Below are 17853 nucleotides of genomic sequence, written 5' to 3' on the forward strand. Positions count from 1 at the left end.
AGCCACTGGCTCCTTTCTTCATTCCGCGAAGGGAGGCAATAGAAATAGAGAAATTTTGCCCCGATCGGGATCGATTCAGATCAAAAGTGCCTGCATGACACTGGTATAACAGATATAGTTCTTCTTCCTTTATGTGCATGTGTTTGCTGTGGTATGCACAAGGTGGCTTACTACTGGGATTTCAAGAGATTTTTTTCTCCTGTCATAACCCTACGTTAGTGCATATTGGGAGGAGCAGATTACGCAAACTTGACAAAACTGCTTCTTCGCATCTTATACATAATGCAGCCCGCCTTGGAGGTGACCGTGCAATCTGTGGGCACCACCGCTGGAACAAGCGGCCTTTCACGTGAAGGTAAGCTTTTGCTCTTCCCTGTTGCCTTCCTGTTTGTGGAATCTGTTTCGTATATAAGGAACGCAAACTATTTCTACTCTAACCGTTGAGTGAATGCACTCTCTATAACCAATAGAGGAGCACTGCAGCAGCCAGGAGTGGTCCCTGTTGAGCCACTGCCCCGAAGCCCTCCAGCCACTGCAGAGCCTGCAGCTGGCCCTGGCGGAGTGAGAACCAGTAAGTGAAAAGAAAATATCCGGCAATGTCACAGCTTGAATGCACTGGACGTAATGTAGTGTGTTTAGTTCATTAAAAAGTGGTACTTTTTCCAGGCTACCAACCCCGGGTGCAGCGCCGGTCTCGAGGCCCTCGTCGGGTGTCCCACCGGGACGCCTTGGTTGAACGGCTCGCGGACGACTACGCCAGAACCGTCGTACAGAACGACGAGACAAACGAAGTGCGTGTGCCCTTGCCTGCTTTATATGGTGGAGCGTAATAGAATGACAGTACAAAGGTGTAACATTTTTTAGCAATTTGATGAGCTGCACAGGTCATCAACTCACATACATGGCTAACACGTGTTTCAATAGCTGAACTGAAACAAAAAAAACTAAGGGAGACGGACGAGAACATCATCATACATTACGTAAATGGTCATAAACACGGTCACTTGCAATCATTAACCCAATGTAACAGCTTCAAACACAGTAATCACTGCCATTAGCATTTCTGCAACATGCAATAACTGGGTGGACTAGACAACAGGGACACTTGCAATCAATCACACAATAACAGCTTCATACATTCCTATTTCCACTAAAGCTCTTTCTTTTGAGCATTTTCATAAACATGGCAAGTTGCCTGTAATTAAATCACTCGTTGTAAAACACTGCCTCATATGACTTACTCGTTTCAAACCTTGGCCGCCCACTTTCAAGTATTAGCTAATGAATTTTTCCGCATATGCTGTAATTGCACCTCACACATCGGATTGCGCATGCTGATTGTGATAGTTCTCCCCCATCACACAAAAATATTCATGTCTGAAACATTTTTCCCAAGGCAGCGGGGTAAATTGAGTGGCATATGTAAAACACCTAAAGTGCTCTGGGCCCTTCATCGTCGTAATTATTTGCAAAGGCGGTAGCTAACTCACAGTTCAAATTTAGCCTGTACACCTCCGTAAAGTTTCCTTTATTTTGACGCACTTAGAAACACTATAGCTTGCATAGTTCATTGAGGACGATGGAGAACACAAACCTCAATAAACTATTAAAACATAAAAAAGGAGAAGACTGTTGATTAATGAGTTGCAATGGTTGTAATTAAGGCAGTAAGAGGAAAACTTTGCCACACAATACACTCAGGACTGTGGCTATTTCCACAAAGTTTGAAGTTGCTAACTTGTTCTGGAAGGCTGGGAAACATCACATATAATGGCAGTGCGACAGCTTGCAATGCTTGAATAACAATTTATATACAGGGTCCAATACATGCTTTTGCAACAAAATGCAACATAGGGCCTAGCATTCTTTGCTACAGTGATACATGTCATGGTCGCTTGCTCATTTGCAATCCCAAACTTATTGCTATGCCATCTGTTAACTTTCTGGCGGCTCAACAGCATAAAAGTACATATGGTATTGATATTTCTTTGCACAACTACATGAAAAGCAACAACAAAAAACAGATACAATGGTGCAGACAGAGAACAACATAGAAAGTGTTTGTCCTTGTCCCCATAACTAATGAACATATGGTAATCTGAATGAGCATACATGCAGATGAGCGCCTTTATACCTAAAGTGCTTGGGACCACCAAAATCATCCGTTTTACAGCTCACTTTGTAAACATTGTGCACAGCACGCCTCACACTAGGAACCGACCGAACATAAATACTCTTTCGTTATGCAGGTCACTTTGCTGTAGAGGTGCTTGACCGATTGTGGGGGAATGGATGCTGATGTAATGATTTCTTTCTAGCTCCTTCGTGGTATCCGCCAGGGCGTAGACCGGCTGGCTGCAGCTACTGAGCGGGTCGTGGCTGCTGTGGAGCGGCAGGCTGACCAAGTAGCGGAGGCACTGCGGCCAGTGGGCCAGCTTTCGCAGCTCTTGGGCCAGCTAATGCAGGAGGCAGTGGCTGCAAGGAGGGAATAGACAATTTGAAGTTTTATTATTTATTGTATTTTTTGTATTATTCATTATTTTCGTTCATTATATCTTTGATCTTGTTTTGTACGTTTAAATATTTTTTAGTGATCTCTAATCTTTGAGATGTTACTCGAAGGTAGCAGAATTTAAATAGTTACCTTATTTCCGTTATGTGCACAAGAAATTGCATACTATTTTTGTAACTTTATCGTTAGTATGTTTTAGTATTTTTTAGCAAGTATCATTAATATGTTTAGGGTGTTTCAGTCATATGAGTTAGGTGGCAGTCATGCTAGCGTTGCTCTTTCTATACTCTGTATTGTTGCACGTAGGTCCAATTTTTTTTCTTGCAAGGTTCCATATCCAGTGTCTACCTGAAATCACTAGATGGCTGCTTTAGAATTGTGTTACACATTACATATAGTGAAGCTAACTCTTGATTTGGCGCCTGACGGGGATTCTCCAGCTAACAGCTGATGCCTTGTACGCGGAGAAAAACAGTATTAGTCATATTGTTTTCAACTAGGTCATGTTATTCCTGCCATTTATATCGAAGTACAGAATGCGTCAGGCTTGCATGATGCTTTTTATTTGTATGCTTACCACTTTTATAATGAGAGGGTAATAAGTGTTACATGAAGCACTTCTTGCTAGCCACACAGGCTCCTGCTGTGATATTTTTTTGCTACGACTTCCATGCAACTTTATATATGCTAAGCTACAGCTATGGAGTGCATTACTGTACCTGATACTGAAGAGTAGTTCAAGGTGCTGTGATATGTGACATACACACGTCCTGCAGGCATCCTGCTACAGCAGCACGCTAGTCCAGCTCTTTCTGACATATTTCGTCACTGTTACTACTTCAGATATGTTGTATTATATGGGGTGTATCTGAATGCAGAACATGTAACGGCTGACATTTATCTGTATTTTTTGTGACACGAGGATGTTTACAATGTTGAAACCATGGAGTACATTAAAGTAATACCATTTGCTTGAGCTACACCATGTCTTGGCTTTACTCCATGCTGGCTGAATATACTACATGAACAATGTGCCCGTTGCAGTGTGAAATGAAATGTTCTTGTGACGTTTCAATCTAGCTACCCAGCTGGCTACAGGGGTGGACAAAAATGTCGAAATGGCACGACATGTCTTCGTGCAAAACCTACCTCTGTCTGTTTTGTTTTCAAAATTCCCTGTTATAACAGAGTGTCATTTTGCATTTTGTGTTTCTAGTTATATAAGAATAAAATTACAAAAGAAAAAAAGAACCCGGAAAAGAGATACAGCTGCACACCCGCTCAGGTACTTGTGCTGTTTTTTGTATTCTCCTTGAATTTGCGTTCCCATCAGGAACTAAGTTGCCCAGCAACACTTTTTTAACGTCTCTCTTCCCCTGTTTCTAAACCTTTTGCTACTGTGACACACCCTGTGAAAATCTGCAATGGAGATTTCAGTATTAATCAAAACAAATATTTTTGAAAATGCGTTGCATCCTTTTTATCAAGGGCGACCATTTCAATTTTTCAATGGCATTATGAGGTTTGCCTTTTCACGCCTATGTTGGAGAACTCACCTGGCTTTACGGTTGAGCCGCGCGGCGAGCCTGCTGTTGCTGCCTCAGCCGACGATGCAGCGCACGCAGGTGAGTGGTACGCCATGTAGGAGTCGCAAAGAACAGGTTGACAACCTGGCTCCTCATCTGCTTCGCCCTCATTAGCAGCTTTCTGGGCGTTTCTTGCCGGCATGTGTGGTGCCCTTGAGACACAGGCAAGCCCCGCTGCAGCGGTGGCTGGTTGTCATCGGCCTCCTCATCACTGTCCTGCAGCTCCGGCTCCCCTGCCTTCAAAGCAATGTTGTGGAGAGCGGCGCAGGCTGCCACGATTGTGGCTGCATCCTTGGGCTCATAAAGGAGTGTCCGGTACCTTTCAAGGCACCGTAACCTTGCCTTCAAGACGCCGATACCCCTCTCCACAACGTTCCTCATGGAGGCATGGGCCTGGTTGTAGCGCCCCTCCGGAGTGTCAATGCCTGGATGGCCTGGCACAGGTGTCAGCAGCCATGGCTCAAGAGGGTAGCCTGAGTCTCCTGCATGTTGGAAACATAACTGTGTAATATACTTCACTGATTGCAACATGTCTGCAGCACTCACCAAGCACCCATTCTCCACGTCGCAGGTTACGTGTGAGGCGGCCTAACAGTGGTGAGTGCCTCCACACGTAGGAGTCATGGCACGCTCCGGGGAAACGGGGATCGATGTCCACGATGCACATGTGGGCGTCACACACCTGGAGGGCAGAACAAACGGGCGGAAAATGGTTCAGAATAAGCAATTTGAGCTGGAATATTTTCATATTTCACGTCATGCTGACAGATAAATAGTCTCAATGAAATGTTTTTGCACCAACATGATTTCATAATTCTTTCCCAGACACAGCTACATTCTTTCTCACATTATTAAAAAGTAATCTCCGAAATAGCCTTCGTTAATTATTGCAAGAAATGTGCAAAAAGCTACATTCACGAGGCATTTGTGAATTAACGCTCATCATAGCCGCCTTGGTTGTTCAATGTGTACTCTTACACCCGTACCCCAAGGGCACTATCGATCGATTTGATTCGGTTCGAAATTATCAACCGTGATTACCTGCCTCCCACAGCTTAAGCAAATGAGTCAATCTGGACCGAGAAATTAAATTCCGAACGGGCTCGATCACGATCGATATTGCTTTACGTGGTACCCGTATTGTACACACTACGACGGCATTACATAAAACCGATAACCTAATAAAAGATGACAGCGTGCAAAAAAAATGTCAGATCGTGAGTACTTACGATCATGGTATTCAAGGCGTAGAAGCCTTTTCTTGACATGAAGCCCGCGGTCTCGCCCGGGCTGAGTCCTTCGGGCTGTTTGATCGCTATGAGCGTCCCGTCGACACAGGCCACTACACCGGGAATGCGGCCGCGATCCGCAAAGGCCGCCTTTGCACTAGCCTTGCCGGCTCTTGTCAACGGGAAGCTCACCCAGCCCTGTTGCCGGCCCACCACGGTTATTGCTTCCGCAACTGCGTGAATGCTTTCGCTCACGGAAACCTGCCCCATGGATACGAATTATTCGCTGCCGATGGATCTTTGGTAGCTCCCTGTCGCGAAGAAACGGAGAGCACAAAGCACCCTGTCTTGCGTCGTGATGCCACCGGTCCGAAGGCCACCGATGGCGTCTTCCAGTTGCTCGCAGAGCCAGCGCACAGTGCGCTTCGACAGCCTGAAGTGGTCGCGGAACTCTTCCTCGGTAAGCTCGTCAAATGCTTCCCGAAAGATGCGTTGCCGAGGCTGCCCGAGCGACTCCAAAAGCGCGACGATAGCAGCGGCCGTCGCGACTCGTGAGCACCAAACAAACTGCCGAACAATGAACGCGATTCTCTGAGCACAACGTGAAACGGCGAGCATTCTCGACAAATGCACTCGGATCAATCAAAACTAAAACAGCACTATTTATATTTATCACAGCGCAGGCGCAACATTTAATTTCACTGTGATCACAGTTGTTTTCAATAAATAACATCGCTAACGTTCGGCGATGGCGGATCGCGTTTTAATCTCGAAAAACTCGACCCCCGCCAGGGCCAGCCATGTTCGGCGAGCGACGACATTATGAGCAGACGACAGGCGCATCGTCTGCTACTAGCGCTGCTATGGCAACGGCCATTCATTCTTCGAAACGAATGCCCTTGTCGACCGTTCCACGAAAGCGGCCGTTTCCCCTAGCTTTTGGAATGATTGAGAGGAGTGTGACGTAAGCGCATTTTGTGGTCACGCGCGGGCGCCAACGAATCACGAGAGGGCAAGCGAGAGAACGGAAAAGCGAGCTGTTGGCGCGATCGCACCCCTGCAGTGTCATTTATTTCGAAATGCTTTCATTCGCTTTTGTTTTCGTGTCTCCTACTCCTGGCTGTGCTTTCGATTCAAAAATAGATTGCTAATCATTGCTCTCCCGGCTTTCGGAGTGTCCACATGAACCGGGTGTTTTCATTTAGCTTCTTTCATCATTCTTTTTTTTCCCCATTTCTTTGGCAGTGAGTTTGCTGTTAATCTTTACAAGATGCTCACGCTGCAGGTTGTACTCAGGTCACTGTCAGCAAGCTGTTTGAGTTCTTTGTTGCTCAACTCTGGTTTCTTTTTCCGAATTGCCCCTTTGAAAATGTGGATGCTTCACTGTAACGTTTTCTGGTTGCGTATTCTTACACCATGTGCTTTAAGTTTAATTATGTGAACTCATAAAATGTGGACAATTGCCCCTTTGTAAGATTGGATTGCTTCACTGCAATGCCAAAAGTTGTCTGAAATGCAGTCTTCTGAGCTAAAAGTTTTCCCTGCTCTATTGCCTTCTCCTTCGCAAACCATGGATGTCTCACCACCTGACTCCCGAGGTTGTGCCTGCTCTGAAGGTCTCTGAACTTTGATTCCTCTGACCACACTCTTAGCAGACTGTGGCCCCCAACATGGCAGCCCATACAAAGAGATTGTGAGAAACACTAAAGTTTGCATGCTAATTCTTGCAATTAGGCAATTAATACCAGCAAACTTGTGCTTGAAATTGTTCCTGGGGGTGCAGTGAATATGTCTGAATAAATATTTTTTTGTCTACTGCGCTTTTTAAGGGTAGATGGGTAAGGATTTAACTGCTATATAATCCGTTGCTTTAAACGGCCTCGGTTTGTTTACCTAAGTTTAAAGGGCCCCTGAAACGGTTCGGACAAATTTTGTAGGCGCGTAGGGTACAGCTTAAGTAGAACATTCGCACCACAATTTAAGTGAAGCGTTACGTATTAATGGAGCTGCAAGCGATTAGAAGTTACCCTCCTCCCTAGCTATGCTTTTCCTCCTCAACTCGCTCGCCGAGCGAGCGGCGCTAAGCTCCGCCTTCACTGGTTCAGCGTCACGAAGCGACGTCACATCGCTCACTTCCGGTTGTTTAGGAGCACGCCCCCTCCCGCGCGAGACCTCTCCGCTAGCCGCTTGGCCGTCGACCGAGAGCTATCGAAGCAGCGTGCGCTGCGAGCATTCTGTCGTAGCGCCGAACGTGTCCGGTACTCCGCTAAAAACAGGCAAGCTGGTCATTTCGGCAAATGACTGGAGGCATAAACTCAAGCTGATGAAACAACTTTAGCGTAGACGTACGTGAGCAGCCTGATCGGTCTGCACGGTCCAGACACTTGCTGGCGCAGCGCTTAACCAGTCAAACAAAGCGCTAATATTGCTCTAACCAAGTGTAAAGCACTTTAAACATTTATAAATCAACGTGTTGATGATTACACTCCTGCGAAAAATACACACCAGCAGCAAAGAATACATATCGTTGCTGCTACTCTGTATGGTTGAGCTCTGTGCCACCAGGTGGCTGCACCGTGCAGACCGTTCACATTTGCCCTTCTGCTCATCTCGTGGCTCATCCCGGCACAGTCAAGCGGCCAGACCCTGTCCCCTTGCGCTTGCGTTTGCCCTAATACTGGACTCGCGGTTTGCAGGTCGCTAGGTTTGCAGTCCACAAGGCAACAAAGTCGAATCATAGTGCTCGCGAAAAGACTGAGACCGACTCTGACCGCGGAGCTCTCGTCAAAATGGAGTACGTTGTAACATAAGCAGACGACACTTGCTGTGTGCCGGAAGTGCTGAAGTGTACTAAAAAACTATTCTTGTGTATTCTCTTTAAGTTATTTTCTTTTTACAAAAGCAAAGTAACTAACATTCCAACTATTACGAGCATCATTTGTTCACCATAAAGTTGGAAAAATTATCGACCACGCGCCCTGGTCAGCCAATCAGATAGCTCACCCATGTGACGTAATATGGGTTATTTGCATCATATGGGTAGGGGCGGCTTAAAATTCCGCCGAGCAGTGCGCGGCGGTCGGCAGCGATGTGTATTTTTAAAACCTTATAATAAATTACACGCTTTACGCAGAGCACTTAAATGCATCAATTAATGATCAGAAGAACCTACTCTAACGACTCAGTACGTTTGTAGAAAATCGCCAAAATCGTTTCAGGGTCCCTTTAATTGGGAAAATACGCAAAGCACTCGAATATGTGCTAAAACTATTGTTATAATTATGTAGTCTACCATGCAAGGAAGCTGTAAGTGAGATTCCAGGCTTGTATGTTGGGTATTGAGCTAGATGACATCGGATTTAGTTCCGTTGTTTTCTGCAACCGGCAATTGCCTGTGTGAGCCCCAACACGTGGGAATTAAAACCTCATAAAAAACAAAATATGAAATCAATCTTTGTCATTTTGATACGTCTGTGCTCCTGGGATGTTGGCGAAGCTTTTTCAATAGTTTAAAGTAATGTGCAAGAGAATTTACTAACGTTTTTTGCCGAAAAAGCCGAAGCCTTGTGCACGCGGGTATGCTCGCCTGGCCCCCTGGTAGCAGTAGATAGGGACATACGGGTTGTGTTGCGCAGTAAAAATTAATAAAAGTAAAATAATTAAAATAAAAAACTAAGCCCTGCCTGCTGCACCGAAGTATCGCAGGCTGCCAAATTAGAAAAATAAATGAAAATGACGTGGTCAAATAATTTTGTGAAAAAAAAAAATCGGGGGGGGGGAATGTACCACCAGGGGAACCAAAGCCAAGGGAACGGACGGTTGCGGGTTTTATCATTCATAAATATGATACATAGTACCAATAGTGTCTGTCTCAACTTACATCAGTCTTCTTCTGTTTCGTCATATTGCCTGCATATTCATTGCCCATATTTCCACTGTGAGCTTTTATACACGTTATTATTTTATGGTCCTTGTTTACTTTTTTAATTGTTTCTTCACTTTTCTGTATATATGGACTTAAGTTGTCAGGATTGTTAATTCTTTGTAAAGTTGGTAGACTGTTAAAATTTGATAACTTACTAAGTTATTCTTGGAAGTTATATATTCTAATGCTTTTGTGATAGCTATTCCTTCTGCTTCAAAATTATTGCTATAATTTTGCAAGGAGTATTGCTTAGTGTCTATGATTTTTTGTGATTTTATGACTACGAAAGCTAATCCCGCTCCGTATTCATTAGAAGAGCCATCTGTAAAAATATCATATTCGCCATGTTTAGCTGGATTCTTATTAAAACTGAATTTATATTTGTTAGTGGGATGAGTTTCCCATTATTCAACCTTGTGTATTATTTTGTTACAATCGAATACTTTGCTGTTCCAAAGAAATTCGTTTCCATTGTGGATAATATTATGCATTTCTTTTTCTATTTTTAAATGAACTGGTGGCAAATTTGCTAAAACGTTTAATGCATTATTGGATACAGTTTTATACGCCTTTGTTTTTGATAATAAGGGTTTTTTGTATTGATTTTAATCTTTTAACGAAAATATTGTTGCCTTTGTACCATACTGGTGCTGCGTATGTTATTATTCTTTCAGTTCCTCTTGCATATATTTCGCGAAGTTGTTTATTTTTGATTCCTCTGTTATTTCCTGTAAACTTATTTAGACCAATTCTTAGGTTAGTAACGTTCTCTTTTTTATAATCTAAATGTGGTGTGAAGGAGTTTTTCGTCTATTATTAGTCCCAATATTTTCATTTGTTGGACCATTTTGATTTTTTCATTTCCTAACTTAAGTATTGGAGGACTTTTTGAATATTTTCCTTTTAATATCATGAATTCCGTTTTCGCCGTATTGAATTCAATGTTTTTCTGTTAACACTAATCGTATATTATATTTAAAGTTTCGGTTGCTTTATACTGAAGGTGTCTTCTGGATGTTCCTTTTATTATAATAGTTAAATCGTCCGCGAATGCTTGGACATACGTTTTTGCTGGATACTTTTTTACGAGAATATCAGTCATCATTATTGTCCAAAATAATGGACTTAAAGGAGATCCTTGTGGTGATCCTTTCTTTAAATTGTATGTCTTTTCTATGTCTCCATTTTTATATAATATTCTTCGATTCGTCATTACAGCTCTCTTTATTTTATTAGGTTATTTCGACATTCATTTTCTTCTAAGTATTTTAAAATTTCATCTTTATCGATAGTATTAAATGCATTTTTAATATCAATTGATATTATGAATGCTACTTGTTTGTCCAAAATGGCTTGATCTAACATTTTCTTGATATTTTCTAATGCTTGTGTTGATGTTTCTTGTTTAAAACCATATTGGTATATAAGAAATAGTCCTTTCTTGTTTAAAAAATATTATTAGCGGTTTTTTAGTAGTTTCTCTAGAATTTCGCCAAATATTGAATTTATTGCTATCGGTCGTAAATCTGATGGAGTAAGTTGGTTTTTCTTTTTTGGAATTAATGTTATTTTCGATATTTTCCAATTTCTTGGAAAGTGCCCTGTTTTCAAACAGTTATTGAAGATATTTACAAAGAATGCGTACGTGTTTTGATAAATTAATTGGATGGTTTCGGTTGTTAAATTATCTGGCCCTGGAGAAACATCTTTTTTCAAATTTCTGACAACCAATGCTACCTCCTGTTGAGTAAATTCCACATCGTCATCCTGGTTGTTACTTATTTCCACTACTTGGGCGTTAGACGCTTATTTCTCTTTTTCCATTGAGATTGTATATAAGTTGTTTAAAATATACTCAACTGTTTCACTTAAAGGGTTGGTTGTTGTCTTATCAACTTTTTCCATACTTTTTATTATTACTGGCTGTTTTATTTGATTCCTTGCAATTTTGCAACCTATGTTGAATGGGTTTTTCGTTATTTTTGATAGAAAATCGTCCAAATTTTTCTTTTTTGCAGTTGCTCAATTTCCTCCATATGGTTGGTGTTCCTTCTAATATTGTTCTTTAAAAATTTCTCTTATATCTCCTCTACTTTTTAAATCGTCTTTTCATTGCTCTTACTTTTTTCCTTTGTATCTCCAACTCCATGTTCCACCAACTTTTTCCTTGTTTTTTTCTCTTTCGTTATACGTTTTGCGTATTTTTTATACAATTCTTCAAGGGTGGCATAAAATTTACTTATTATTTCTTCAATGTCTTCTGGATTAGGAAGGCATTGGGATTCTTTTTCCCAGTTAAATTTCATTCGGTCACTAATTGCTTTTTTTCCCAGTTTTAGTTAATTTGTACTCCGCTGATGTTAACTCTTATTTCTATTCTTATTAGTTTATGATCACCATATGATGGGTCGTTTAGAACTTTCCAACTTTTTGTTTCATTACATAGATTGTTCGAGATGATGGACAGATCTATCCAACTTTTCCCATTTTTAGTTTCAAATGTGGGATCACTATCTTTATCACTTAATAATGTTAAGTTATTCCTTATAATAAATTCTGTTACACTTTCTCCTTTTTTATCTGGAATATCACCTCCCCAAATCTGGCTCTTAGGATTAAAATCTCCTGCTATTATTATATTTTTTTGTTTGAGCTTTTTGAATAATGTTATCTATATTAATTCATAATCTCTCAATGTTGCTTTTAGGTGGGGAATAACAATTAATTATTAATATTTCTTTATTTCTGAATTTTACTACTACTGCTATTAACTCTTCTTCTATTCGCAAAGGGAAGATGCTTATCCTATTAGAATGAATTATTATACTTGTTTTTGGATTTTCATTATGTGCTATAATTCTATCTTTTATTGGGAAAGGGATTATTTTTCCTTTTAAATGATATGGTTCTTGTACCAATGAGATATGATGCTGTTTTTCATGTTGTAGACTATTAAGATTCTGATTTGCTTTAAATGCTCGTCCTAAGTTAATTTGTACTATTTGAAGTTTATTGTTAGGGTTTTGCTTCTGATTAGCCATTTTGATTGAACTTACAGAGAAAATATGCTTTAAAGATAGCTGTGTTAAGTTTGATTGAGTATTTTATACTTGTGCCAGCAGTAGTTGGCTAATAATTCTTCCGCGTTCTTGCTCTACCCTTTTTTTGTAGGTAGGGCAGTTGCGCGACATCATAGAGTGGTCTGCCTGCTCGGCAAATCCCTTTGCATTACAAACACTACATTCATACTCACCATTTCTACATGCACTGTGATGGTGCCTTCCTCCGCATTCTGTGCATTTAGCTGCCTTGGCTTGACACCACTGCTGTGTGTGGCCGTAGTTGGCACAGTAGGTGCATCTCGGGACGAATGTGTTATCGAAAAGTGGACATCTGCTCCATCCTATGTTTATATGACTATGTTTTATGACTGCAGCGGTGGCGTAGAGGTAGAACACCCGCCTCGCGTGCAAGAGGTCCGTGGTTCGAATCCCGGTGCCGGCAATTTTCCACCGGATTAAAAAAAAATTTAAAAAAAAATCCGCGTGTTGATAAAATTGCACAAACAGGCCTGGAGTGTGGCCTGATCCCGGTGACCAGAACCGGTAACGCACTCCCTCACCAGAGCAGGATTGGCCACCCTGGTGCAGTACTTGGCCACAACCTCCTGTATGAACAACACAATCAAACCCCGGCCCTCAGTCCCCAGCAGCTGCGAAGCAACTGACCACGGCGGCGGTCAGACCTGCGACGCTGCAGAGGGTGCTAAGAATCACTGGCTCCGGACAGGCCGCCAATGGAATATGAACCTGGCAACGTTTAACGCTAGAACGCTATCTAGTGAGACGAGTCTAGCAGTGCTATTGGAGGAATTAGAGGGCACTAAATGGGATATAATAGGGCTCAGTGAAGTTAGGAGGCCAAAAGAAGCATATACAGTGCTAAAAAGTGGGCACGTCCTGTGCTACAGGGGCTTAGCGGAGAAGAGAGAACTAGGAGTCGGATTCCTGATTAATAAGAATATAGCTGGTAACATACAGGAATTCTATAGCATTAACGAGAGGGTAGCAAGTCTTGTTGTGAAACTTAATAAGAGGTACAAAATGAAGATTGTACAGGTCTACGCCCCTACATCCAGTCGTGATGACCAGGAAGTCGAAAGCTTCTATGAAGACGTCGAATCGGCGATGGGCAGAGTGAAAACTAAATACACTATACTGATGGGCGACTTTAATGCCAAGGTAGGCAAGAAGCAGGCTGGAGACAAGGCAGTGGGGGAATATGGCATAGGCACTAGGAATAGCAGGGGAGAGTTATTAGTAGAGTTTGCGGAACAGAATAATATGAGGATAATGAATACCTTGTTCCGCAAGCGAGATAGCCGAAAGTGGACGTGGAGGAGCCCGAACGGCGAGTCTAGAAATGAAATAGACCTCATACTCTGCGCTAACCCTGGCATCATACAAGATGTGGACGTGCTCGGCAAAGTGCGCTGCAGTGACCACAGGATGGTAAGAACTCGAATTAGCCTAGACCTGAGGAGGGAACGGAAGAAACTAGTACACAAGAAGCCGATTAATGAGTTGGCGGTAAGAGGGAAAATAGAAGAATTCCAGATCAAGCTACAGAACAGGTATTCAGCTTTAACTCAGGAAGAGGACCTTAGTGTTGAAACAATGAACGACAATCTTGTGGGCATCATTAAGGAGTGTGCAATGGAAGTCGGTGGTAACTCCATTAGACAGGGTACGAGCAAACTATCTCAGGAGACGAAAGATCTGATCAAGAAACGCCAATGTATGAAAGCCTCTAACACTACAGCTAGAATAGAACTGGCAGAACTTTCGAAGTTAATCAACAAGCGTAAGACAGCTGACATAAGGAAGTATAATATGGATAGAATTGAACATGCTCTCAGGAACGGAGGAAGCCTAAAAACAGTGAAGAAGAAACTAGGAATCGGCAAGAATCAGATGTATGCGTTAAGAGACAAAGCTGGCAATATCATTACTAATATGGATGAGATAGTTCAAGTGGCTGAGGAGTTCTATAGAGATTTATACAGTACCAGTGGAAACCACGACGATAATGGAAGGGAAAATAGTATAGAGGAATCCGAAGTCCCAAAGGTAACGCCGGAAGAAGTAAAGAAAGCCTTGGGAGATATGCAAAGGGGGAAGGCAGCTGGGGAGGATCAGGTAACAGCAGATTTGTTGAAGGACGGTGGACAGATTTTTCTAGAGAAACTGGCCACCCTGTATACGCAATGCCTCATGACCTCGAGCGTACCGGAATCTTGGAAAAACGCTAACATAATCCTAATTCATAAGAAAGGAGACGCCAAAGACTTGAAAAATTATAGACCGATCAGCTTACTGTCCGTTGCCTACAAATTATTTACTAAGGTAATCGCAAATAGAATCAGGAACACCTTAGACTTCTGTCAAGCAAAGGACCAGGCAGGATTCCGTAAAGGCTACTCAACAATAGATCATATTCACACTATCAATCAGGTAATAGAGAAATGTGCGGAATATAACCAACCCTTATATGTAGCTTTCATTGATTACGAGAAAGCGTTTGATTCTGTCGAAACCTCAGCAGTCATGGAGGCATTACGGAATCAGGGTGTAAACGAGCCGTATGTAAAAATACTGAAAGATATCTATAGCGGCTCCACAGCCACCATAGTCCTCCATAAAGCAAGCAACAAAATCCCAATAAAGAAAGGCGTCAGGCAGGGAGATACGATCTCTCCAATGCTATTCACAGCATGTTTACAGGAGGTATTCAGAGACCTGGATTGGGAAGAATTGGGGATAAAAATTAATGGAGAGTACCTTAGTAACTTGCGATTCGCTGATGATATTGCCTTGCTTAGTAACTCAGGGGACCAATTGCAATGCATGCTCACTGACCTGGAAAGGCAAAGCAGAAGAGTGGGTCTAAAAATTAATCTGCAGAAAACTAAAGTAATGTTTAACAGTCTCGGAAAACAACAGCAATTTACAATAGGCAGCGAGGCGCTGGAAGTCGTAAGGGAATACACCTACTTGGGGCAGGTAGTTACGGCGGATCCGGATCATGAGACGGAAATAATTAGGAGAATAAGAATGGGCTGGGGTGCGTTTGGCAGGCATTCTCAGATCATGAACAGCAGGTTGCCATTATCCCTCAAGAGAAAAGTATATAACAGCTGTGTCTTACCAGTACTCACCTACGGGGCAGAAACCTGGAGGCTTACGAAAAGAGTTCTACTCAAATTGAGGACGACGCAACGAGCTATGGAAAGAAGAATGATAGGTGTAACGTTAAGGGATAAGAAAAGAGCAGATTGGGTAAGGGAACAAACGCGAGTTAATGACATCTTAGTTGAAATCAAGAAAAAGAAATGGGCATGGGCAGGGCATGTAATGAGGAGGGAAGATAACCGATGGTCATTAAGGGTTACGGACTGGATTCCAAGGGAAGGGAAGCGTAGCAGGGGGCGGCAGAAAGTTAGGTGGGCGGATGAGATTAAGAAGTTTGCAGGGACGGCGTGGCCACAATTAGTACATGACCGGGGTCGTTGGAGAAATATGGGAGAGGCCTTTGCCCTGCAGTGGGCGTATCCAGGCTGATGATGATGATGATGATGTTTATATGGCTTCTGTCTTTCAACTGCTCCCATGGCTTTAATTCCATTGCTAGTATGGCTGTCTTGCCCTGTTTCCCTTTCCAAGTATTAATCACTTGTATTTCTTCCTTGGTACACTGGAGCCATTTTGTTCGATAATTTTCTCTGTTATTTCTCCTTTTTCCAGCTCCTCATCAATTCCAACAACCTTCATTTCTAATTTCTTTTGTTTAGGTTGTTTGGTGGTAAGTTTGGTGCCCATCTCTGGATCGTTGGCAATGTAGTCTTTCAGTCTGTCTAGACCTGTTTTTGAGGAGGATGTGATCACCACTCCTTCTTTTCCCTGTCTCATTTCAGGTTCCTGTACTCCCAACTCATGGGGGTTGATCTTCTTTTTGATGAGTTTGCCTATCTCATCCTTATTCAGTATGTCTGATTTTATGATCATTGCCAACTTGGGTTTGTTTTCTTGATTGTTTTTGCTGGCTTCGTTAAAGTATTCAGGTATTTCTACGCTCTGTCCCTCTGCTTGCTTTTGGCCTGTCACCACTGTTGAGTAGGTTGGCCTTTCTGTTTTCTGATTCTGTTGAGTTTCTATGACTCCTTGAAGTCTTGCCACTTCATGTGTGGCTTCCAGTGTTAGGCTTTCTAGCTTTGCAAAGTCTGTCAGCAGTTTGTCCAGCAGTGCTTCTTTTTCTTCTACGTCGGTTGCCAGGACCAGCAGAGTTTTCATAAATGACCTGTCAATCTTGAACAGTTTTTTCAACGTGTTGCTCAAACTTGTAGATTCGGTTGTCTCTTGCTCCTGCGTTTCCTCTTGCCTGGACTCTGTCGGGTTCTGTGGTCGCTGTTGTGATGGTTGTGTGTCACTTACGACCCTTGCCCCTGTTTCTTGTAGTTGTTTTTCCACTGTCTGCTTTTTCCCTGATGATTTACTTATTTCCTTTCTCATTGGTCTTTGCTTGGATTCTGTATCCTCCCATGAGTCGGGGATGTCCTCTTCGGAAGTCCAGCCTTCCTCAAAATTGGAGTTATCTCCTAGTGCTTCCATGGTTTCTGGAGCTTTCTTCAAGTTCTGGAGTGTCGTTTGCTTCGAAGTGGTTTCGTTCTCTTTTATTTTTGCGCCTCCTACTCCTGGCTGTGTTTTCATTCCAAAGCTGGCTTGCTTTTCTTTGCTCTCCCGGCTTTCGGCGTGTCCACCTGGACCGGGTGTTCTCATTTGATTTCTTTCATCACTTTTCTTTTTCCCCATTTCTTTGGCTTTGGCTGTGAGTTTGTTATCTGTCTTCTCAGGCTGAGATGGACTCAGGTCTCTTTCTACGATTTAATCGGGCTCTTTGTCGCTCCACTTGCTTTCTTTTGCCGAATTGCCCCTTCGAGAATGGGGATGCTTCACTGCATGTTTTCTTCTTGCTTATGGTTACATTATTTACTTTGTGCTTGGCGTATATGAGCTCGCAAAATATTCGCAATTGCCCCTTTGCAAAATTGGGATGCTTTCCTGCATGCCCAAAGTTGTCCTTCAAATAAGCAGTATTCTTTGATTCAAGTTGTCTCTACTCTAGTTCTCCTTTACAAACCATGGATACCTCACCACATGGTTCTCGAAGTTGTCCGCACTCTGAAGCTCTTGACGTTCGGGTTTTTTGTCCACGCTCTTAGTAGACTGTGGTTCCCAACATGGCAGCCCCCACGAAGAGACAGTAAAAAATTCACTTTTTGCATGCAAATTCTGTCAATTAGGTTATTGATTTCGGGAAACTATTGCTTGGGACTTATTCCTGGGGGTTTACTCTATCTGTTCCAATGAATATTTTCTGTCTACTGCGTTTATTAAGGACTGATGAATAAGGATTGAACTGCTATATCGTCCTTTGTTTGAGACGGGCTTGGTTTGTCTACACAACTTTACATGCAAAAATATGCAAAGCCATCGATTATTTACTTAAACTATTGTTGTAATTGCATGGCCTACCATACAAAGA

General features: G+C 42.5%; 1 protein-coding gene across 1 annotated transcript; it reads right to left on the minus strand.

Moving 5' to 3' along the window:
• Positions 1 to 887: 887 nt before the first annotated feature.
• On the minus strand, positions 888 to 4766 carry LOC135919060 (putative nuclease HARBI1). Its single transcript, XM_065452800.2, has 3 exons — positions 4645 to 4766; positions 4069 to 4580; positions 888 to 2475 (listed from the first exon to the last, which is right to left on the minus strand). Exons 1-2 carry the CDS (start codon positions 4763 to 4765, stop codon positions 4075 to 4077), a joined length of 627 nt encoding a protein of 208 aa, XP_065308872.1. The 5' UTR covers position 4766; the 3' UTR covers positions 888 to 2475; positions 4069 to 4074.
• Positions 4767 to 17853: the final 13087 nt, after the last annotated feature.

This window comes from Dermacentor albipictus, unplaced genomic scaffold (genome assembly GCF_038994185.2).
Source record: "Dermacentor albipictus isolate Rhodes 1998 colony unplaced genomic scaffold, USDA_Dalb.pri_finalv2 scaffold_15, whole genome shotgun sequence".
NCBI classification, from domain to species: domain Eukaryota; kingdom Metazoa; phylum Arthropoda; class Arachnida; order Ixodida; family Ixodidae; genus Dermacentor; species Dermacentor albipictus.

Excerpts from the sequence above, each read along its gene's own strand:
- LOC135919060 (XM_065452800.2), bottom strand. The coding sequence starts at position 4,765 with ATGTGCATCGTGGACATCGATCCCCGTTTCCCCGGAGCGTGCCATGAC. Across the intron at positions 4,581-4,644 it reads ACGTGGAGAATGGGTGCTTG|GAGACTCAGGCTACCCTCTT; the intron begins GTGAGTGCTGCA and ends TCCAACATGCAG.